The sequence below is a fragment of the Mastigoproctus giganteus genome, chromosome 12 (assembly GCF_048544385.1).
Source record: "Mastigoproctus giganteus isolate SK-2022 chromosome 12, ASM4854438v1, whole genome shotgun sequence".
Classification (NCBI taxonomy): domain Eukaryota; kingdom Metazoa; phylum Arthropoda; class Arachnida; order Uropygi; family Thelyphonidae; genus Mastigoproctus; species Mastigoproctus giganteus.
In genome coordinates this window covers 139,161,807-139,187,406 of record NC_143586.1, presented here as the reverse complement: position 1 = coordinate 139,187,406, position 25,600 = coordinate 139,161,807, and the positions used below count along the sequence as shown (strand labels likewise).

Here is a 25,600-nt window from a genome sequence, read left to right as displayed (position 1 = left end):
AACTTCATGTCCCCTCAAAGGGAACCTGAGATCTATTAGATTGCCTGGGAGGTATAGTTGCAATCTCCATAGTCCACATATTCAAAGTTTTTCCTCATACAGGCATCCTTTTGTAGATCTCACCAAGCAAGTCACCCGACTTTGGACTCTTTTGGGAAGTTTGATATTTTTATTTATTTATTTTTTTCTCTCTCTCTTTAGCCTGCATGGCTGCTCATATCAGCACTGGAATACTGTGTCCATACTTGGACACAGTATTCCAGTGCAGTCTTTCAATTATCTTATGTGGAGGGATTATGGCCCACCTTTTTTAGAATCAAATATTTAATAACTTATCAATAGAACACCATAAGCCTTCCTTGGTGCCCTTCTATGCTGCTTGGAGAACTGCATGTCCACCCATATCATAACTCTTCATATTTGAAATCTTAAAATTTGATAATTTGTTGGTAACATCTTCAGTTGTTGCTCCTGACAAGCAGCTCTGGATCTTGCCTGTCTATCTTTATTACAAAAAAGTTACCTGTTTCCCCTGACAATAAAACTAAATCTCTTGAACCAAGCAGCATGCATTTGGCTGTTCTCTTCTAGGGTCATTATTGAGGGGGGGGGGTGATTACCTGGAAGGTCACTGGATACTTAAGCCCCTGATGTGTCCCTAGATTAATTGTTTCTATGGTATCCAAATAGTCTTTCTTCAGGGACTTAGATTCCTCTGGGAGGTTCTTTGTGGAATTCTGAAGTTTTATAAATGTTAACACTATTACATAAATCTTTTTAAAATTAATTTTTTTCTTATATTGACATAATTGTATAATGTTAGAGTCAAATGCCTATCAGAAATCGAATAAGAACCTTAAAAAAATGTGACAAAAATGGCAAAAAAAAAAAAAAAAAAAGAAAAAATAATTAAGCTCACTATTACTTTTTTTGAAGCAGTAATTTACAACCCTTTATATATCACATGATTCATTTTCATCAAGTTCTATACCAGATTTCCAGAAAATTTATTCAATTTTGGCTTTTTACATGCCCAAATCAGATAGTTAGCACCAATAGGTTTAATATTTCTGAATTTCGACACATTCTCTCAGTGTAATGGGCACACCTAATGACAATGCTCACTGAGTAAAAAGAAATACCTGAGATAATTGTAGCATACAAGAATACGCTCAATTCACTCAAGAATACCTGAGCGAATTGTAACTATCGAGGCAGTGTTAGGTTGGTCGGAAAACTGCTAGCTTGGGGCAATTCACAGACTAAAAGATTAACAGTAGCCGCAGGCAGATGCAAAAGTGATTCTTTCACTGCTTCTTTTGTAATGAGCAGCAGCCTAGAGATCAAATTGCTGGGTATTTCAAGAGCTGCTGTGAGTCATTATGGAACAAGTAAATACATGGGTTGTGTTAGGGTAACTAAGAGTAAGAACAGGTGCATGTATACTTGCCTGTACACCAATGCTAGAAGAATAGTACATAAATTTCATGAATTTGAAGTGCTGATCAAGGCATCATCAAAGGCAGATATTGTGGGGATATCAGAGACATGGTGTCACACAGATATAATGCAGAATTGGAATTTGGGGAGTACAATGTGTACAGAAAGGATAGACAGGGTAGGAAGGGTGGAGGGGTTATGCTCTTAGTTAAGAAACACGTAAAATCAAAGGAAATGCATCCAATTAGCATGGGTGGACAGTGCAATGTTGAGTCTGTTTGGTGTGACATGAACTCTGGGAAAAGGAAAATGAGAGTAGGAGAGTGTTATAGGCCTAATGAGTCTTATGAGTACAATAAACAGTTGTGCAGACAAATAGACTGGGCCAGTAAATCAGATTGTCTTGTATGGAGGATTTTAACTTTCCAGATATTGACTGGAACGTGTGGGTCGGCCACTCGCACGCTAGCAAGACATTTTTTGGATTTATTGGAGAATTGTTTTTTACAGCAACATGTTCAAGGGGCAACCAGAGGGAGTAATACTCTTGATCTGATTATCAGTAGTGATTACTCATGTATTAAGAATTTGCATATAAAGGAACAACCAGGTGACAGTGATCACAGTGTACTGATGTAGGATTTACTTAAAGATGTAACTATCATCAAGGGTAAAGGGAAGAGTTTTTGCTTCCGTAAAGGCGATGACAGTGGTCTGAGACAGTTTCTAAATTCTATACAGTGGGATCAACTGATGATGTTACGGACGGTGAATTCTAAATGTGAAGCATTCAGGGACTTTGGGGCTGCTAGGCTTTTCAAAGCAGCCTCAAAGACTGCTAGTCAAAGACCTAGCAGTCTTTGAGGCTGCTAGGCTTTTCTTACCAACTAAGAAATACTGTTCAAGGTTCAGGCCTAAATGGATGTCAGATGAATTAATGAGGCACAAGGCAGAGAAGAAAAATGCATGGGATGCATGTAAATTATCAGGCGACACAGAAGCCTACGGTAGATATAAGCTAGTCTGTAATCAAGTCAAAAGGAGGTTAGGCAGACAAAGGCAGATTATGAACAATCTTTGGCAAAGGATGCAAAGAAAAACAGCAAAGAGTTCTTTAGTTATGTAAACTCTAGAAGGAAAGGGATGAATCAGATTGGTCTACTTAACATAGATGGTTCGACTATTTTGATCCTGTTCAATTTTCTAAATAAACTGAATGAGTATTTTGCATCTATATTCACACGTGAGGAGTTATTCAAGGAAGGGAATGCCAGAAGTTGATCAAACTCTAACAGGGAACTAAGTGATTTTGTAACTGAGAGCAAAGTGGAGGAAAAATTAGCATTAGTAGAGGCATTCAATGCAAGAAAGCAAGCTTATGCAGCATCAGCCAATAAAAAAATAAAAACTGCTCCCATTTCACCCCTCCGTTCATTCCAAATACCTGTCCAGCTCAGCCTTAAATTTATTTAGCCTATCAACTTTCACAACAAAAGATGGAAGTCTATTCCACCAATCAACTGCCTGCTGGCTAAAGGCGAACTTCCGCACATCTATCCTACAACTGTCTTTCCTCAATTTGAATTTATGCTCTCTCAGGTGATTATTCTGAGCAAGAGGAAGAATCCCATCAGCATGAGCATGCTTAAACCATACAAGACTTTATAAAGTTCAATCAGATCACCTCGCAGGTGCCTAGTTTTCAGACACCGTAATCTGCAAAACTAATCTTGTTGCCCTTCTCTGCACTTGTTCCAACAGCTCTACATCCTTCTTAAAATGAGGCGTCCAGACCTGTATACTGTACTTAAGGTGTGGCCTGACCATTGCCTTATACAAAGGGATAATCACCTCCATATCTCTGCTAGAAAAATTCCTGTATATCATTGACAAGACACCATGAACTACTCTTGCAGACCGTCTTCACTGCTCAGAAAACTTCATATCTGCCTGCACAATTACACCCAGTTCCTTTTCATTCTCTACCACTGTCAGTGTAGTACCTACCACACAGTTGATACATTATTCTGGGGTTACTGCTTCCCATATGTAGTACTTTACATTTGTCAATGATAAACTTCATTTTCCACCCCTCAGCACATTTGCTCAACCTTTCTAGATCCTGTTGCAGTAGCATACTGTCATTAGTGTCCTTAACAACCCTGCCAACCTTCATATCATCTGCAAACTTGGACATTAACCTGATATACCATCATTAATATCGTTTATAAATACAGAAAACAGCAATGGACCCAACACTGAACCCTGTGGGACTCCATTAAAAACATTAGTCCACGAAGAGTAGTGTCCATTGATTACCACTCTCTGTCTTCTCCCACTCAGCCATTCCTTATCCATAGCAGCAATTTGCCTCCAGTGCCACACTGCTCCAATTTGTGCAGGAGTATTCCATGTGCAACAGTATCAAAAGCCTTTCTAAAATCCAAATATATGATATCAAAGTTATTCCCTGCATCCAGTTCCTTTGTGACCACATCACAGTATCCAGTCAAATTGGTCAGACAAGAGTTCCTCTTAACAAAACCATGCTGTGTCTGAGCTATAATTGAATTCTTGTCTAGATGATTCTGCAGTGCTTCTTTAAATAGTACCTCCATTAATTTCCCTGGAATAGAAGTTAAACTAACAGGTCTATAATTATTTGTGTCGCCCTTTGATCCTCCTTTGTGAATTGGGGTCATATTTGCACATCTCCAGTCCATGGGTACCTCCCCTGAGTCCAAGGAAGCTCTCAAAATTATGGCTAAAGTTTGCTTACTTTCTTTGCCTCCTCCTCCTTTAATATAACTGAATAGATTTCATCCACCCATTTTTTATGATTACCTTCAACAATTCCTCCTCCACTTTCCTCTCGGTTATTACAAAATCATATAGCTCACTGCCAGAGTTTAATTCACCTCTGGCATTCCCCTCCCTGAATAACTCCTCATGTGTGAATTTAGATGCAAACTACTCATTTAGTTTATTAGCTACCTGAGCAGGATCATCAACAGTTGAACCATCAATATCCAGTGGACCAATCTGATTCATCCCGTTCCTTCTAGAGTTTACATAAGTAAAGAACTCTTTGCTGTTTTTCTTTGCATTCTTTGCCAAAGATTTCTCGTAATTTGCCTTTGGCTGCCTAATCTCATTTGTGACTTGGTTACAGAACAGCTTATATCTATCATAGGCTTCAATGTCACCCATTAATTTATATGTATCCCATGCATTTTTCTTCAATGCCACGTCTCATTAGTTTATCTAACATCCATTTAGAACTAAACCTTGAACAATATTTCTTAGTTGGTATGTAAAGCCTAGTAGCTCCCAAGATAAATCCTTTGAATGCTTCCCATTTTGAATTTGCTGTTGGTAACATCATTAGTTGGTCCCACCGTATAGAATTTAAATACTGTCTCAGTCCATCGTAGTCGCCTTTACGGAAGCAATAACCCTTCCCTTTACCCCTGATGGTGTTACCTCTTTGAGTAAATCCCATTTCAGCACATTGTGATCACTGCCTCTCTAGTGATTCCTTTATCTGCAGATTCTTAATTTATGAAGAATCACTACTGATAATCAGATCAAGAGTATTACTCCCTCTATTTGCCTCCCGAACATGCAAATGTAGAAGACAATCATCCAGTAAATCCACAGTTTTTTATTATACTCATCAGAATCATTAGGCCTATAACGCAGTCCTACTCTCAATTTTGATCTCCCAGTACTTATGTCACACCAAACTGACTGGACACTGCACTGTGCAGTGATGTCGACTGGCTGCACTTCCTTGGATTTTATGTGTTTCTTAACTAATAGCATAACCCCCCTCCTCCCTTCCAATCTTGTCTATCCTTCCTGTACACATTGTACTCCCCAAATTCCTTATATCTATGTGACACCACGTCTCTGATATCCCAACAATATCTGCCTTTGATGTTTTGATCAACACCTCAAATTCTTCAAATTTATTTACCAAACTCCTAGCATTGGTGTATACGCAAGTATACACCAATGCTAGGAGTTTGGTAAATTCTTGGCATCCCTAACAGAACCCATGTGTTTACTTGTACTGCAGTGATTCCCAGTAGTCTCTGAAATACCCTACATCTTGTTTTTCAGGCTGCTGCTGCTCATTCCAATAGAAACAGTGCAAGAATCACTTTCACCTCTGCCAGCGGCTACAGTCAATCTATTAGTCCTTGTATCCCCCCCCCAAGCTAGCAGTAAATGCCAATGCTAAGAAAGCAGTAATAATTCAGATGCAGCATGGGTTTGTCAAGGGGAGGTCTTGTCTGACCAATTTTATTGGATACTATGATGTGCTCACAAAGGAAATCGATGCAAAAATAATTTTTATATCATATACTTGGATTTCAGCAAAGCTTTTGATACTGTTGCACATGGAAGACTGTTGTACAAATTGGAGCGGTATGGCATTAACAAAAAGTTGCTGCAATGGATAAAGGGATGGTTGAGTGGGAGATGGCATAGAGCGGTAATAAATGGACATTGCTCTACTTGGAGTAATGTTATTAGTGGAGTTCCCCAGGGTTCATTGCTGGGCCCATTGTTATTTTGTGTATTTATGAATGATATCGATGAAGGTTTATCAGGCTTAATGTCCAAGTTTGCAGATGATACAAAGGTTGGCAGGGTTTTTAATGACATTAAAGACAGTATGCTACTGCAACCATATCTAGTAAAGTTGGGCAGATGGGTTGAGAAGTGTCAACTGAAATTTAACATTGAGAAATGCAAAGTACTTCATATGGGTAGCATTAACCCAAGAGAAACATACCAACTGTGTGGTACTACACTCAGGGAGGTGGAGAATGAAAAAGTCCTGGGGGGGGGGGTCTTTTTTATTCTCCACCGTGCAGTCAGATATGAAGTTCTCTGTGCAGTGCAGACTGGCTGCCAGAGCATGCCATGGAGTTTTGTCAATGATATATAGGAATTTTGCTAGCAGAGAGACAAGGAGGTGATTATCTCTTTGTATAAAGCAATGGTCAGGCCACACCTTGAGTATTGTGTTCAGGTCTGGAGGCCTCATTTTAGGATTGATGTAGAGTTGCTAGAACGAGTACAGAGAAGGGCAATAAGATTGTTGATAGGAACAAAGGGGTGCAATTACAAAGAAAGGCTTAAGTTCTGCAAGTTGCAGCATCTGGAGACTAGGCACCTGCGAGGTGATCTGATTGAAGTGTATAAGGCCTTGAATGGTTTGTGCAGGCTCAATGCTGACGGGATACTTCTGCTTGCTCAGACTAAGAACCTGAGGGGGAGCATAGATTCAAATTGAAGAAAGACAGTTATAGAATAGATGTGCCGAAGTTTGCCTTTAGCCAGCAGGTAGTTGATTGCTTGAACAGACTTCCATCTGTTGTTGTGGAAGTTGATAGCTTAAATAAATTTAAGATTGAACTAGACAAACATTTGGAGTGACAGGATAGGCAAAATGGTATTTTTTTTTTTTTTTTTGGCGCTGATGCTGTATAAGCTTGCTTTCTTGCATCATATGCCTCAACTAATGCTAATGGTAATGCTAATACAGCAGTAGCCATATAAATTGCATCACTGTAAAATCTTCAAAGTGAGCATTATAAGCTGATGAGATTTGCTCTTGCTTAAATTACTTATGCGAAGGGCTATAAATTCAAATTGAGGAAGGATGTTTGCAGAATAGATGTACAGAAGTTTGTCTCTAGCCAGCTGGTGATTAATTATTGGAAGAAAAATTCATCTGTTGTGAAGTGGATAGTTTGAATAAATTCAAGCAAAATTATTTGGGGGGGGGGATAACAGACCTTATAAAACCAACTATTTAGACAAATTTATTTAGAAATATCACAGAAATACACTGCAGACCACCTGAACACTTTTCCAACTTTCTGATATTCTGAGTTAATTCCAACTGAAAAAAATAAACAAAAAAAACTCCAGTAATTCCAATAAATTTAAGTTTGTGACATAGCTTATAGATCTGTTATAAAAGATTAGCATTTTGTCATTATATCCCAAGCTTTAATTACCCCACTATATCTGTCAGCTTGAAGTCTAAGATTCTGTCAGAACCTTGATGTAATTGTTGCATAATTTATGGCATTATCTTGCTTGATGGTTTCTTTGCAGCTATTTACTGCCTTAAAATTTGAGTCAAGTCATTTGAGAGATTAGATTTGAATTTCACTGAGACTTTCTTTGTTGTGTTTCTTTGTAAACAGTTTTATGGCAGTGATTTGTATTTGTTAATTGTGAGTGATTTATTGAATTATTTAGAGTATTTGTTAATTGTGAGTGATTTATTGAGTTATTTAGAGTATTTGTTAATTGTGAGTGATTTATTGAGTTATTTAGAGTATTTGTTAATTGTGAGTGATTTATTTAGAGTATTTTATTTGTTAATTGTTGAGTGATTTAGTTATTTAGAGTATTTTATTTGTTAATTGTGGGTGATTTATTTAATTATTTAGAGTATTTGTTAATTGTGAGTGATTTATTTAGTTATTTAGAGTATTTTATTTGTTAATTGTGGGTGATTTATTTAGAGTATTTGTTAATTGTGAGTGATTTATTTAGTTATTTATGGCAGTTATTTAGAACATAGAGTGTAATGTTTTTGTCATTTCTTGATGAATATAAATAGCATCTTAGTTGTTTTTTGCATAGATGGTTGTTCAGTTCTTCTTCAGCATCTTCATGCCTTTACTTAAGTACTGCATTTAATTAAAGAAGCCCTAAAAATGGTTTCATTTCTAAAACATCTATTTATGATAAAAGCAGCATTTCCAAATTCATATATCATTGGTTCAGCAGTAATTTTTATCAAATATTATTATAAAAAGGGACCAAAAGAAAATGTATAGCCTAGCAATTGGAACATCTTTTGTAATCCCTTTCTCTCAGGAAGTTGTGTAATTAAATTTTTGACCCCTTGTCTTTCTGGTTCTGGGAGGCTAGCTGCACCATTTAAATTTCTTTTCTCTAGACATTTGGAAGATTCAGATGGCAGATTCTTTCCCAGTTCTGCTATTGAATTCTGGACCTACCTGTTATATTTCTGATTCATAATTTAAAATTTGAAATTCTAACTCTCATTTGTGGTCACTTTGGTATCTTGAGGCATCACTTAAATCACCACTTTCATTATTTTTCATAAAAAAAATAAATGTAATTGATATCATTGGGTAAGTGGTTCAGTGATGCCAAAACATTCATAACTATTCACCCAGGATGCTATAATGACTTTGGATGAATACTACTAGTGACCCAACAGCCTCTCCTCATTATTCGTATAGATTTTTATTGTTAAATTTGGTGTAATACCAGCTAAGGCTAAGTTATTACTTCATTTTTTTTTTTTTTTAATGAATAATTTGTTGTTCTGCTATGATCCTTGGTTATCCCTAAAAATTCCTACGTTCTTGCATGTTTCAAATGAAATTTTTGATAAAAGAAGGCATATTTTTTGCATGCAATGTAAAAAATATGACAACCACATGAAACATGATAGTAATAGTATTCACCATATAATGCAAGGACGCCACAGGCTTTCCACTGCTGCACTGGCAAAAACACACACACGCACCAATCACATAGATAAGAAAACATAAATTATATGCTTCCTTCCTCACACAGGTAATTATGATGCTTACACAACACTTATGACTGGTTTGTCTCTTTCTTCATCACAGTGAATTTGCAGTAGTTATGATAGAATCCTTCAATGCTGTCTGACCTTTTATCCTGTGATGTAAACATTTCAGCTTATACAGTAACCTCTTGTGTGCAGAACAGAGTCAAATGTTTTGCTCATGTCCAAATAAACAATGCCAACTTTATTTCCTACACACAGCATAATTTTATAAAGGGAACAAGATGTTCCCTTTATAAAATTATGCTCTGTTCCCGTTCCCTTTATAAAATTATGCTCTGTTCCCTTCACAATACCTTTCTATCTAGATGCCTCTACAGTGCATTCTTAATTATTTCTTCCATGGTTTTCCTTGTCATTAAAGTCAGATTAATCAGTCCGTTGCTCCTCACTTGTCATTTAGAAGTACAATTGTGGAGCCGCCTCCGTAGCCAGGTGGGAAGGAGCAGCAGTGCGTAGCACACACTTCTTGATTAGACCAGGGTTCGAGCCCATCACCACCAAATACGGAGGATGAGGAAAGGTCAGAGAATGACCAGCGCATTTCCCGGAGCAATATGGCCTTAGTTGCTAATGCTCCTAAAAACCAATTAACTAACTAACTAACTAACTAGCAATTGTGGATTGGTAGTATTTTGGCACTTCTCCAGATGGAAGGAAGGAGTTCAATTTTTGGAGCCCAGTGTAATTATAATTAATTCCATTATAATTAATTTTAATCATTCAGTGCACTGTTTCCTTCAGAGTTAATGAATATGTTTGAAATTTTTCTAATAAACAACCTGTAATTTCAGTGTCATTGATTTCACACTGCTCAGATTCAGATTTTCATCATTTGCATTTCATATGGCAAAATCAATTAAAAGAGGGTCTGACTTACTTTTCTATGTGTGAACAGTTGAAAAATCAGAGTCAAAGTTATACCTTTTCAAAATATTGTGACAGAACAGAAAAAATTAAAGACGATTTTGATAGGCGCTTTAAAGATTTCAAGGTGCACCAAGAAGATTTATCTCTTTTCACATGTAATTTTTCTTTTAATGTTGAGATAGCTCATTTCCATACAAATGAAACTAATTGATCTGCAGAATGACTGTTTTAAAAGAGAAATACTGAGAAGTTGGGATCCCAAAAATCTACTCATATTTAAGGCAAAAATACCCAGAGATAAGAAAGTTCGCCACACAAATTCTATGTTACTTTGGAAGCACATATTTATGTGAACAACTGTTTTTGCATTTGAAAGCTGAAAAAACAGCCCACTGATCAAGGCTAACTGAAGCCAATCTTTCTTCCATAATGAAGGTTGTGTCTTCTCAATCTTTGACTCCAAATCTTGTGAAGCTGGTTGCAAGCAAATGGAGTCAAGTGTCGGCAAAAAGGCCTAGATTACCTGATTTCATGTATATTCCCTCGTTGAAATATTGTATTATCTGCAATAAACTTGCTTTTCATTATTTGTTCTGTTGTTTATTCAGACTTTTATTTCCTTTCAATTAGTTATTAGTGCTTTCTCAGCTGTGAGTATCAATCAGCAACAACTGAGCAATTAAAAAGCATCTTTAGGCTTAGCAATGGCAAGGTTTGTAGGGTGTGTGTGCAGCCCGCAGCCTAAATGAGTTTGATACCCATGGTATATACAATAAATTAGATTCCTAAAAAATCAATTTAATTCAAATTAATATTAATCATACACATTATGTTCTTTGATCAGCATGTTAAATTATTTTAACTTTTTTTTAAAGAAAAAATATATATTTTATTTAGTACGTAGTGGAGTTATTTTTGGTTATTTTTGTTTACAGACTCATCACAATCTGCGTGGTCTTTTACAAGAAAAACTGAACAAAGCTACTTATGGGCTTTTGGTGGTTAGTTGATTCATTGATTGTTTATGTCTGATATTTCATTTAAGTGACTGAAATATTTTTCATTCTTGCTAAATTTTCACTTATTTTTTTCCAGAGAGCCAGTGAGTTTATAAATGCAGACACATTTAATATGGAATACTCTATTTCTGATCATGATAAAGTAAAAGTAGATACTGAAAACCAGTCAGCTGAAAGCAGTGATCCTTGTGTTACCTTATGTCTGTGGGCAAATTTGGCTAAAAATCCTCGCTACAAAGGTATGGAACTTAAAGAAAAGTGCTACAGTTTTGAATTGCCTCGTTCCCTTTTGGTAAAAGAATGTGCAGTACGCATGATGCATACACTGTTTGATCACATTACTCCATTATTTTCGTCTGCTTCACCGTCTCCTCCTGCTTCACCTACCTTACAGTCACCATCTACAAAGCGACAGTCAGGTATTTTAGTTTACAAAGTTTAATTAATTGCATCCATTCTTTTAAATCTTATTGATTTCTTTTGGAATTAAGAATCTGAGGTGGAAAGAATGGAAATTCTCTAACTGAATACTGAAGTTTATGTTTAGTTACATTGATTTACAAGTTGTTATATTCATTTATTAACATTCTTCTACTTCTGAACAGAGTATTTGAAAATAAACTTACTGACCAAAACCTTATAAATTACTGTTGCAGCATGCACTGCACAATAACATACAAAATAGGTGTGATAAATGATGCTATGAGTTTGAGCTCTCTGTACTTCATACTTTACTTAATTAAAGAAAATCCATGTACTATACAACATTCCATGTACTTTAGTTTCCTCAGTGGAAAACCCACAGAGAAAATTTGACTATACTTTGGAAATCTGTACTATATTCATCTGTACCTTGGAAATCCATACTATATTTGGACTATACTTTGGAAATCTGTACTATATTCATCTTGTAGTCTTCATTTAAAAGAATATCAGAAGAGTTTTGAATAATCTTGCCAAAAGAGAGCTTCAGGTACTGATGGTATTTCTCCACTTGTTCTCAAAACCCATGTTCCTGAGCATACTACTGTTCTGTGTCACCTTGCACTCTCTTATTTCACTGGTATTTTTCCTGCTTGGAAATTTTCTCATATCAAGCCAATTGTCAAAAAAGGGTAACAAATCCCACCTATATAATTATCCTCCTATTGCACTTACTTCTATTATTTCTAAAGTAATGAAGAAATCCATTAATCACCAACTCCCAAACTATTTTAGAACCCCTCCATCTGATCAGTGATCACCAATATGGGTTCCCTCAGTGCTGATCCACTGGTGATATACTGGCTTATGTTACTCATCTATGGACAGATTCAATGGAAAAGTTTAGTGAAACCCAGGCTGCTGCTCTTAATATTTCAAAGGCTTTTGATCATGTTTGGCATGAAAGGCTTTTACACAAGCTTCCACCTTATGGATTGCAGAACAGTTTTTATAATTGAGTATCCAGTTTTCTTTCTGACTGTTCATTGGCATTAGCTTTTAGTTGAGGCATTATGATGTGAGAAAGGAAGCTTATAGAGCTCAGCCAAAAAAAATAAAATAAAAAAAACCTTCCAATTTCTCCTGTCCAGTCACTCCAAATGTTTGTCTAGTTCAGCCTTAAATTTATTTAAGCTATCAACTTCCACAACAACAGATGGAAGTCTGTTCCAGCAATCAACTACCTGCTGGCTAAAGGCAAACTTCCACACATCTATTCTACAACTGCCTTTCCTTAATTTGAATCTATGCCTTCTTAATCTGAACTAACGGAAGTATCACATCAGCAGAGCCTGCTAAAACCATTCAAAGCCTTGTAAATCTCAATCGAATCACCTCGCAAGTGATTTGATTGTTTCTGCTGCATGTCTTTTCTATAGATATTTCCATGGGCATTGTTTTTCTGAATTGGCTTCTGGAATTCTTCCCCTCTCTTCCAAAGTAATCCAAACACGTGATGCAATTAGTCAACATTCATTTACTGTCCAACTTTAGACTTACAGAACCTACTTTTCTTCTTCCTCCTTTATCCCTTCAATTTCTGTTTTCTGGAACAATCAACTTTCACATGTATTTCCTTAAAATTATAATCTACAGAAATCTGTCTGATGTCAACAAGAAACTTCTTTCATCTTCTCAACCTTTAACCCATTAGCATTAGCAAAGGCACATGATCCAAGAAAGCAAGCTTATATAGCATCAGCCAAAAAAAAAAAAAAAAGCCTTATTTCACTCATCCACTCGCTCCAAATGTTTGTCAAGTTCTGCCTTGAATCTGTTTAAGCTATCAACTTCTATAACGACAGATGGAAGTTTGTTCCACCCGCTGGCTAAAGGCAAACTTCCGCACATCTATCCTACAACCATCTTTCCTCAATTTGAATTTATGCCCTCTCAGGTGATTATTCTGAGCAAGAGAAAGAATCCCATCAGCATTGAGCATGCTCAAACCATTCAAGGCTTTATACACCTCAATCAGATCACCTCGCAGGTGCCTAGTCTCCAGGCACTGTAAACTTTTCTTCGTAAGAGCAACCCTTTTCTTCGTAAGAGCAACCCTTTGTTCCATTCACTAATCTTGTTGCCCTTCTCTGTACTCGTTCCAACAGCTCTACATTCTTCTTAAAATGAGGCCTCCAAAACCTTCAAAATACTTATTTAATACGATGTATGGTACTAAGTATTATAAGTCCTAATACCTATTGTGTTTGAGTTTTTATTAAAAAAAAAAAAAGAAATATATATATAACTATGGAAAACCAATTAAGGAAAATCTACCAGACACTGCGTGCTGAAATCACTGTCCCCTTTGCTATTCTTTTGCGAGTGAACTTCACTGTAGTAATTAATTACCCAACCCATTCATATGCCTCTCAGCATTGCAATAATCAGATACCACAGCTGCAGAAGTAAAATCATTACTGACTTTTAACAACTGACATAGCCTTTATAGTCTGGGAACAAAACTATAAGTTTTCTTTTAAATTTTATCATATTTTTGATTAATTGACATATCTGTGTTTTACAAATAGATTAAATTTACTTAATAGCATTCATAGCTTATTTTTTAAATTTAGCTAGTGATTTCGTAAATTACCATTTGCTACTCATACCGCTTTTGTATTGGTGTTTTGCCAAGAATATCATAACATATAACCAGTAGTGAAGAATAGTAGGATTTTAATCATATTAAATAAGTAGTTTGAAGGTTTTAATCACTTTCTGGGCATATATCTTTTGTATTTAGCTAAGGATATAAATAATTTAACATTGTGATTATTACATTATAGCATAACTTGATAGTGTATATCTCAAACTTGATAGTGTAAGGTATAACGTAAAACTAAATAGCAGAACCGTACTTACATTTCTTGGGGCCCGAGACGCTAAGCTCTTACAGGGCCCCCTTTAAAAATACTAGAGGTTCAGAGTCTAAAAAGAAAAAACTTGCATATATAAATATAATCAGGAAAAAAACAATAATTTTTACAGATCTGTTGAAACACAAACATTGCGATACAACGATTGCTTCAAAAATTTGAGATTACAGGCCACGTGAGGACCTATCTCATGCACCTATTTATAAGTATGGCCCTGCTAGATAGTGTAATATGTATCACTGCATTAGCTTAGTATAGCGTTGTATAGTATAGTATAATCAATTATTCAACTAAATTTATTTACCTTATTAATTTTCATTGTTAATTAATTAAATCATATATAGACTGAAATCATGCCCAAGACTAGAGTAGCAAAGCAGTGTGCACAAAGTAGCAGAAGTGCTGTGGCTCAGGAGAGAACCGAGGGGGCGATTCTCCAATGCATCACAGCCTAAAAAAATGTGGAACTTGTGAAATGCAGGCTTTCTGGAACAGGATATGATCCAGCCAAGGAGGATGCCTTTGTGTGTGTGCTAGGTGCAGAGAGCATCAAGAAATTAGTCAACTTAGCATTCTGATGGGCATCAATGAGAGTTTGAAGAGTAGGGTAGATGCCCTTGAAGGAATTAAAATGGGGAGCCCATCAAGCTCTCAGCTGCCAAACTCAGTGCCAGGGCTCACTTTTGTGTATCAGGCAATACAGCAGCAATCTTCAGGGCAGAATGTGCTGGTTCCACAGGAGCTAGTTGTTGTCGGTGACTCTATTGTCACGGAGTTGGGAAATATATTGTGCAAAAAGGATAGGTGGAATAGGACTAGGGATATCTGCCAGGGGCAAAAGTTGATGACTTTGTAAAGCAGATATCATCTTTTAAGATCAGAAAGGGTGATATCGTGCCCACTAATGACATTAACACATTGACTGTTGCGTTGGCCGTATATGTCCGACACCATTAGGTTTTTCAGGCACCTCGTCAAACATATATCGTTGACACCCTCTGTTTCAGTGGGAGCTGCGTCGGCTATATAGCGTTGATGATTGTTGGAAATTTACATTATTTTTGAAAAGTCTCTGGTGATACATGTGATGAAATTCGCATGGCGCTGTGAGAAAAAATAAGCATGTAACTGCTCATCATTTAAAAATTCTTTATTATATGAATTTTACAATTACAAAATTATATAGATTTATGGTGTTGTCCAAAACACATCAAAGGCTGATGAATACAGTCGGAGCAGTAAGTAGAAACTCTTTCTCCTTTCTGCTAGCAACTGATCTTCCTTCAGACTCTTTCAATTTTGCATAACAAAAAATGCGCATTCTTCTGACCTCCTTGTTTGCATCAAATTTTTTAGTTAGTTAGCATTAGCATTAGTAGAGGCATTTGATGCAAGAAAGCAAGCTTATGCAGCATCAGCCAAAACAAAAAAAAAAAGAAAAACCCACTTCCACTTCACCCCCCTGTTCGTTCAAAATACCTGTCCAGCTGAGCCTTAAACTTATTTAGGCTATCAACCTCCACCACAAGGGATGGCAGTCTGTTCCACCAACCAACCACCCGCTGGCTAAAGGCAAATTTCCGCACGTCTATCCTACATCTGTCTTTCCTCAATTTGAATTTATGCCCTCTCAGGTGATTTTTCTGAGCTAGAGGAAGAATCCCATCAGCATTGAGCATGCTTAAACCATTCAAGGCTTTATACACCTCTATCAGATCACCTCGCTGGTGCCTAGTCTCCAGACACTGTAATTTGCAAAACTTAAGCCTTTCTTCGTAAGAGCACCCCTTTGTTCCATTCACTAATCTTGTTGCCCTTCTCTGTACTCGTTCCAGCAGCTCTACATCCTTCTTGAAATGAGGCCTCCAGACCTGTATACAGTACTCTAAGTGTGGCCTGACCATTGCCTTATACAATGGAATAATCACCTCCTTATCCCTGCTGGAAAAATTCCTGTATATCATTGACAATACTCCATGAGCTACTCTTGCAGCCCGTCCTCACTGCTCAGAGAACTTCATATCTGCCTGCGCAACCACCCCCAAGTCCCTTTCATTCTCTACCACTGTCAGTGTAGTACCACAGAGTTGATACGTTGCTCTGGGGTTGCTGTTTCCCATGTGTAGTACTTTACATTTGTCAATGTTAAACTTCATTTGCCACCTCTCAGCCCATCTGCTCAACCTTTCCAGATCCTGTTGCAGCAGCATAGTGTCAGTAGTGTCCTTGACAACCCTGCCAACCTTTGTATCATCTGCAAACTTGGACATTAAGCTTGATATACCATCATCAATATCATTTATAAATACAGAAAACAATAATGGACCCAACACTGAGCCCTGAGGGACTCCACTAATAACATCAGTCCACGATGAGCAGTGTCCATTGATTACCACTCTCTGTCTTCTCCCCCTCAACCACCCCTTTATCCATAGCAGTAATTTGCCTCCAATGTCACACTGCTCCAATTTGTGTAGCAGTCTTCCATGTGCAACAGTATCAAAAGCCTTTCTAAGATCCAAGTATATAATATCAAAGTTATTCCCTGCATCCAGTTCTTTTGTGACTGCATCATAGTATCCGTTGGTCAGGCAAGACTTCCCCTTAACAAAACCATGCTGTGTCTGAGCTATAACTGAAGTCTTGTCTAAATGATCCTGCAGTGCTTCTTTAACCAGTGCCTCCATTAATTTTCCTGGAACAGAAGTTAAGCTCACAGGTCTATAATTACTTGTGTCAGCCTTTGATCCTCCTTTGTGAATTGGGGTCACATTTGCACATTTCCAGTCTATGGGTACCTCCCCTGAGTCCAAGGAAGCTCTCATAATTATGGCTAAGGGTTTGCTTACTTCCTTTGCTGCCTCCTTTAATATAACTGGATAGATCCCATCCACCCCGGGTGCCTTTCTTGTGTTTATCTTCAACAGTTTCTCCTCCACTATACTCCCAGTTATTTCAAGATTCTGTAGCTTACTGCTAGAGTTGAATACACCTCTGGCATTCCCCTTGCTGAATAACTCCTCATGTGTGAATGTCGATGCAAAATATTCATTTAGTTTGTTAGCTACCTGAGCAGGATCATCAACAGTTGACCCATCAATATCAAGTGGACCAATCTGATTCATCCCCTTCCTTCTAGAGTTTACATAAGTAAAGAACTCTTTGCTGTTTTTCTTTGCATCCCTTGCCAAGGATTTCTCGTAATCTGCCTTCGCCTGCCTAACCTCCTTTGTAACTTGGTTGCATATCAACTTGTATCTATCATAGGCTTCTGTGTCATGTGTTAATTTGTAAGTATCCCATGCATTTTTCTTCTCTGCCATATGCCTCATTAGTTCATCTGACATCCATTTTGGCCTAAACCTTGAACAATATTTCTTAGTTGGTATGTAAAGCCTAGTAGCTTCCAAGATAAGTTCTTTGAATGCTTCCCATTTTGAATTTGCTGTTGGTAACATCATCAGTTGGTCCCACTGTATAGAATTTAAATACTGTCTCAGTCCATCGTAGTCGCCTTTACGGAAGCAATAACCCTTCCCTTTACCCCTAATGGTAGTTACCTCTTTCAGTAAATCCCACTTCAGCACACTGTGATCACTGCCACCTAGTGGTTCATTTATCTGCAGATTCTTAATGCATGAAGAATCACTGCTGATAATCAAATCAAGAGTATTACTCCCTCTAGTTGCCTCCCGAACATGCTGATGTAGAAAACAATCATCCAATAAATCCACAAAACCCCTGCTAGTGTGTGAGTAACCAGCCCCCAAATTCCAGTCAATATCTGGGAAATTAAAATCTCCCATTATAAGACTCTCTGATTTACTGGCCCACTCTATTTCCCTGTACAGTTCCTTATTATACTCATCAGAGTCATTAGGCCTATAGCACACTCCTACTCTCAATTTTGATCTCCCAATGCTTATGTCACACCAAACTGACTCAACACTGCACTGTCCAGCGATGTCGACTGGCTTCACTTCCTTGGTTTTTATGTGTTTCTTAACTAATAGCATAACCCCTCCCCCCTTCCTATCCTGTCTATCCTTTCTGTAGACGTTGTACTCCCCAAATTGCAGTTCTGCATCCCTTATATCTGTGTGACACCACGTCTCTGATATCCCAACAATATCTGCCTTTGATGTTTTGAGCAATACCTCAAATTCATCAAATTTATTTACTAAACTCCTAGCATTGGTGTACACGCAAGTATACGTGCACCTGTTTCTATTCTTAGCTACCCTAACACAACCCATGTGTTTACTTGTACCGCAATGGCTCCCAGCAGTCTCTGAAATACCATGCATCTTGTTTTTCAGGCTTGTATGAGTATTACCACATTTTAGCTTTTTGTGTTTCTCTTTCCATTCTATATTTAGTAAATCGGTAACTATCTCTTCCCAAAAGCTTCTTATCTTTATATTTTTTCGCGTGGCACCCTTGTGCACCATTTAGGCATGACAAGCAATATACCAAGTATATACTCTATCGCTAATTTGCTGGTAGGCCACTTTATCCCCTTTCTTAGCGTTGTGGCATATGAACCCATTTTGTCCGACAGATCAATTCCTGCTTTTCCTTTATTATCTATTATTGCTAGAATAGGAAATGGTTTTTGTTTGGCTTCTTTTCATCTTTCTTTACTGGTGGAGGGTCCATTAACCATTTCTGGGGTATGCTTTGTTGTCAATATTCTCACATCTCGAGCATCTCATCACTTTAGAACAATAATTCCATTTTTTTCTTCCTTGGTGATCATTTCCCCTTTATTTAGCTTTGAGTACATGACTTCTTTAGGCATAAATTTTTCTGGCTTATAATGTACTATCAACGTGAGTTTTTTGATGAATAAAAGATAAATTCAGATTGTGTAGTGCTTGAAAAATTGTCTATGTACAATGCGTGATCTTCATTTAGAAGTTCTTGCGATAATTCTTCACAGACCTTTGCAGGCTAAACCTACAGATTTGCTATTATAATTTTCAGACTTACCTGAATAAATCTTACTGAACCAGGTATATCCTTCAGTGGAACATAACTTGAACAGCCTGATTCCATATCTGAGAGCTTTATTTGGTATATATTGTCGGAATATCAGCCTGCCCCTCCAAGGAATGAGAGTTTTGTCACTGATGTAATCTTGGTAGGGGAAAAATATTTTCTGATATTTGAGCTGCAAACATCTGTCAGGTGTTGTATCCTACTGAGTCTGTCCCCTGGAATGGTGGTTTCATTGTCTGAAAAGTGAATGAGACATAATAACAATTCAGATCTGTTGCAAGACATAATTTTTGTTACTAAGTTATTTTTATAGATATGTTTGGTTGACCAGTAAGGTGCAATACTGCCCAATCTTACTAGTCCCATCCACGTAAGAAGCCTGAAAAACTTTCTTATCTCATCAGCAGTTGTTGGTACCCACGTTTTTAGACAAATCTGCCACGAAGCTTGTGTACTCTGAATTTTCTGTTTGCATATCTGTTTATTTCTGTTACAATAAGATTTATGACTGCTTCTTGAAAAAATAATGAAAATGCCTCAAGATGAGTAATATTTCTTGATACATCTATTTGCAATCCCAAAGTAATATTTCTTGATACATCTGTTTGCAATCCAAAAGTAATATTTCTTGATACATCTATTTGCAGTCCCAATTTGCCTATAAAATCAAATCTTTTTTGGTGTCCTTCATATTCAGTCCATTCAATAACTTCATTTGTTTCAGTCGCTTCAGTCTCAGGTTCTTTGGTTAATTCAAATTGCTCATCAGTGTTTTCTTTTGCCTTCCAGTCTTGAAGCAATTCTTCAATATTTTCTGGTATTTCAGTATCTCCTTCTTCATTTGAAGAAATATCCCCGTCACGATCTTTTACCGAATCATCAGAGTTGAAATATTCTTTTTCATCTTCTGAACTACTACTAACATTTCCAGCAATTTCTCTTAGTTCCTCTTCTTTTAGAAATTTTCTTTTAGTCATTGCTTTTTATAGGGTTTTTTTTTTTTTTTTTTTTTTTATGACACACTTGTACAAACTTGTGGATAAACACACAGCATAATATAATGGATAATAGTGTGCTAACGAACTTGTTTGGGCAAAATTTTAACAATACTGACAAACTTATTGCGACGTTTGTGAGTTTATTTTATTGTGATTAGTTTATTGCAGCATGCACACGTGCAATAAACTAATCACAAACAAACTTCACATGTGTGCTGTATTAGAGTCACAGTGTATGTGGCTGGCATGGCTTCTCAAGAAATAAAGTAACCTACTGGGCCATGTCAGCCACATATATGCGACACAAAAAAATACTTTTTTTCATATTTTAAGAGAAAAAAAACAACATATCACTGATGTTACAGTATTTATTTTAGAATTACTAATCAAATTATTTACTAAATATTTTTTGCCACTGGGAGAAATTTTTTCATAAACTAGCTTGGTAGTCAACATGTTTAAGAGTAGGAGATCTGCAGACTTACTTAAGAAATACAGGTCAATAAGAAAAAAAGTTGCGAGTTAGTGATAAATTTGAAAGTGTCTGCAATTCTGCAAAGACACAATAGGAGGGAGTATATGATGAGAGTCTTGTCAATCAGTTTGGCCCTGGAGAGATTGTGCAGGGCTCATGGGGTAGAATTTTTCTCAGCATCGTCTGCACTTGTTAACAGGAGATTTTGCTTTTACAGGGATGGGATACGCTTATATAGAAAGGGTGCAAGAATATTTGCTGGTGTTATCGAGGCAGTGTTAGGTGGTTCGGAAAACTGCTAGCTTTGGAGGATTCACACACTAGTAGATTAACAGTAGCCACAGGCAGAGGTAAAAGTGATTCTTGTACTGCTTCTAATGGAATGAACAGCAGCCTGGAAAGTGAGGTGCTTGGAATTTTAAGGACTGCTTGGTGTCATCGTGGAACAAGTAAATACATAAGCTCTGTTAGGGTAACTAAAAGTGAGAACAGGTGCATGTATACTTGCATGTACACCAATGTTAGGAGTATAGTAAATAAATTTGATGAATTTGAGGTGCTCATCAAGACATCAAAGGCAGATATTGTCAGGAAATGAGAGACGAGTCACACAGATATTAGGAATACAACATTGGAATTTGGGGAGTACAATGTGTACAGAAAGGATAGACAAGATAGAAAGGGAGGAGGGGGTCATGCTGTTAGTTAAGAAACATAAAATCTAAGGAAATGTATCCAGTTCAGGAAAAGTATGATATGGATGAACAGTGCAGTCAGTTTGGTGTGACTTAAGTACTGGAAAAGCAAAATTGAGAGTACGAGTGTGTTATAGACCTAATGACCACAACGAACAACTGTACAGAGAAATACAGTGAATCAGATTGTCTTATAGTGGGAGATTTTAACTTGCCAGATATAGACGGATCTTGTGGGTCGGCCACTTGCACACTAGAAAGGCTTTATTGGATGATTGTTTTCTGCAGCAGCATGTTCAAGAGGCAACCAAAGGGAGTAATACTCTTGATCTGATTATCAGCAGTATTTATTCATGCATTAAGAATCTGCAGATAAATGAACCACTAGGTGGCCAGTGATCACAGTGTACTGATGTAGGATTTACTCAAAGATGCAACTACCATCAGGGGTAGAGGGAAGGGAATTTGCTTTTGTAAAGGTGACTGCAGTGGTCTCAGACCGTTTTTAAATTGTATATAGTGGGACCATCTGATGATGTTACCAACAGCAAATTCTAAATGGGATGATTTAAGGAATTAATCTTGGAAGTTACTAGGCTTTTCATACCAAATTAGAAATATTGTTCAAGGTTTAGGCCTAAATGGATGTCAGATGAACTAGTGAGATATGTGGCAGAGAAGTAAAATGCATGGGATATATATAAATTAACAGGTGACACAGAAACCTATGGCAGATATAAGCTGGTTTGTAATCAAGTTACAAAGGATGTTAGGCAGGCAAAGGCAGATTACTAGAAATCTTTGGCAAAGGACACAAAGAAAAACAGCAAAGAGTGCTTTACTTATGTAAACTCTAGAAAGAAGAGGATGATTCAGATTGGTCCACTTGATATCGATGGTTTGACTGTTGATGATTCTGCTCAGGTAGATGACAAACTGAATAAGTATTTTGCATCTACATTCACACATGAGGAATTCTGTAAGGAAGGGGAGGACAGAAGTTTACTAAACTCTGACTGGGAACTAAATTATTTTGTAATAATGGAAGGCAAAGTGGAGGAGAAATTGTTGAAGTTAAACATAAAAAAGGCACCTGGGGCAGATTAAATCTATCCAGTTATATTGAAGGAGGCTGCGAGGGAAATAAGCAAACCCTTGGCCATAATTATGGGAGCATCCTTAGATTCAGGAGAGGTCCCCATGGACTGGAGATGTGCAAATGTATCCCCAATTCACAAAGGGTGATGCAAATAATTATAGACCTGTTAGTTTAACTTCTGTTCCGGGGAAAATAATGGACTCGCTGGTTAAAGAAGTGATGCAGGATCACCTAGACCAGACTGCAGTAATAGTTCAGACACAGCATGAGTTTGTTAAGGGGAATTCTTGTCTGACCAATTTGTTTGGATACTGCGATGTGGTTACAAATGAATTGGATGCAAAAAATAATTTTTATATCATATACTTGGATTTCAAGAAAGCTTTTCATACTGTTGCACATGGAAGACTGCTGTACAAATTGGAGGTATGGCATTATGGGCAAGTTGCTGCAATGGATAAAGAGATGGTTGAGTGGGAGATGGCAGAGAGTGGTTATCAATGGACATTGCTCTACATGGACTAATGTTATTAGTTGAGTACCCCAGAGTTCGGTGCTGGGTCCATTGTTGCTTTATGTATTTATAAATGATATCGATGAAGGTATATCAAGCTTAATGTCCAGGTTTGTAGATGGTATAAAGATTGGCAGGATTGTTAATGATAGTAAAGACAGTATGCTACTGCAACAGGGTCTAGAAAAGTTAGGTAGATAGGCTGAGAAGTGGCAACTGAATTTTAACATTGACAAATGCAAAGTACTGCATATGGGTAGCAATAATCCAACAGAAACGTACCAACTGTGTAGTACTACACTCAGGGAGGTGGAGAATGAAAAAAGACCTGGAGGTAATTGTGCAGTTGGATATGAAGTTCTCTGAGCAGTGCAAACGGTCTGCCAGAGCAGGTCATGGAGTTTTGTCAATGATATATAGGAATTTTGCTAGCGGCGACAAGGAGGTGATTATACCTTTGTATAAGGCAATGGTCAGGCCACACCTTGAGTACTGCGTTCAGGTCTGGAGGCCTCATTTTAGGAAGGATGTAGAGTTGCTAGAACGAGTACAGAGAAGGACAACAAGTACGTGAGAGAAACAAAGGGTTGCTCTTACAAAGAAAGGCTGAAGTTCTGCAAGTTGCAGCATCAGGAGACTAGGTACCTGCGAGGTGGTCTGATTGAGGTGTACAAGGCCTTGAATGGGTTGAGCACATTGAATTTTTTTGGGATTCTTCCCCTTGCTCAGATTAGGAACCTGAGGGGGCATAAATTCAAATTGAGGAAAGACAGTTGTAGAACTGATGTGAGGGATTTTGCCTTTAGCTAGCTGGTAGTTAATTGCTGAACTAACTTCCATTTGTTGTTGCAAGCTTGCTTTCTTGCATCATATGCCTCAACTAATGCTAATGGTAATTTTATTATTGGTGGTACCCAGGGGGTCTCTGTTGGGACCATTGGAGTTTTCTGTATTTATCAATGATATTGATGAAGGTATATCAGGCTTAATGTCCAAATTTGCTGGCAGTATGAAGGTTGATAGGGTTGTTAATGACAGTACTGTAACATGATCTGTAAAAGTTGGGCATATGGGCTGAGAGGTGGCAACTGAAGTTTAACATTGACAAATGCAAAGTGCTGTTTATTGGTAGCAGTAGCCCAAGAGTAACATATCAACTGTGCGGTACTACGCTATGGTTAGTGGAGAATGAAAAAGACCTGGAATAATTTTGCAATCAGGTAGGAAGTTTTCTGATCAGTGCAAACAGGCTGCAAGAATAGCTCATTGGGTGTTGTCAATGATATTTATGAATTTTGCTAGCAGGGATAAGCAGGTGATTATTCCCTTGTATAAGGCAGTAGTCTTGCCACACCTTGAGTGCTGCATACAAGTCTGGATGCTTCATTTTTGGAAATATCTTGTGCTGCTGGAACGATTACAGAGGTGGATAACAAGATTAGTGAGTGGAAAAAAGTGTTGCTGTTACCAAGAAAGGCTTAATATCTGCAAATTGCAGTCTCGAGACTAGGCACCGATAAGGAGATCTGATTGAGATGTATAAGGCCTTCAATGATTTGAGCAAGCTGAATGCTAATGGGATTCTTCCTCTTGCTCAGATTGTGGACGTGACGGGGTATAAATTCAAATTGAGGAAAGACAAGTTTAGAAGTGTGGAAATTTGTCTTTAGCCAGCAGGTGGTTGAATGTTTGAACAAACTTCCATCTGCCATTATGGAAGTTGAAAGCTGAAATAAATTGAAGGCTGAACAAGAAAAACTTTTGGAACAGGAAGGGTTTTTTTTTTTTTTTGGCTGATGCTATATAAGATTGCTTTCTTGCATCATATTCCTCTTCTAATGATAATTAATTATAAAATAACTATTGAATCAATAAGCCAAACAAAATTTTTTTAACTGCTTTTTGGCTTTACCTTATCATTATACTAATTATGCTTCATTACATTTATATTCTTTCTGTTTGCCCATTCAGACTAAATCTTTTTTTTTTATTGTGAAATTAACTTTTTTTTTTTTTTTAAAGTAAGAGGTGATATCTCATTAAATGAATATTTAGTGACCAAACAAGTTAGTGTAAGGTGTAATTTTAAATATTAATCATATGCATAATTAATGGAATATATCAGGTATTATGGGAAATCATGTCTTTTATTTTATGTGCAGTTTACATAAAATAAGATGTGATCAGACCAAGCAGTGATAGTAAATCACTCTATAGGCATATTATTTTATTAAAATTTTTAATTTTTTTCCAGAAACTGTTGAGAGCACCCTAACAAGAAAACCTTCTTCAAAAACTGCTGTTGACACAGAGATAACCAGAGAATCTGGAGAAAATACCATTAATCCTGAAGCTAAGGCTTCAACTGAAGAAGTGGCCTCTAGTTCAGTGGAATTGGCTGTTAGTATTAATTTATAAATTTTTTTCAACTTCAAATAATCATTTTTCTGATAATTTTAAGACCATA

The 25,600-nt window shown here is 37.1% G+C and overlaps 1 protein-coding gene across 1 annotated transcript in view; it reads left to right on the top strand.

Moving 5' to 3' along the window:
• Positions 1 to 25,600, top strand: part of LOC150077456 (dynein axonemal intermediate chain 7-like) — a 325,962-nt gene that overhangs the window by 106,865 nt on the left and 193,497 nt on the right. The window contains exons 7-9 of the mRNA XM_090385907.1: positions 10,906 to 10,971; positions 11,066 to 11,408; positions 25,388 to 25,533. Of these exons, the coding sequence (XP_090242033.1) occupies positions 10,906 to 10,971; positions 11,066 to 11,408; positions 25,388 to 25,533 (555 nt within the window). The remainder of the gene's footprint in view (positions 1 to 10,905; positions 10,972 to 11,065; positions 11,409 to 25,387; positions 25,534 to 25,600) is intronic.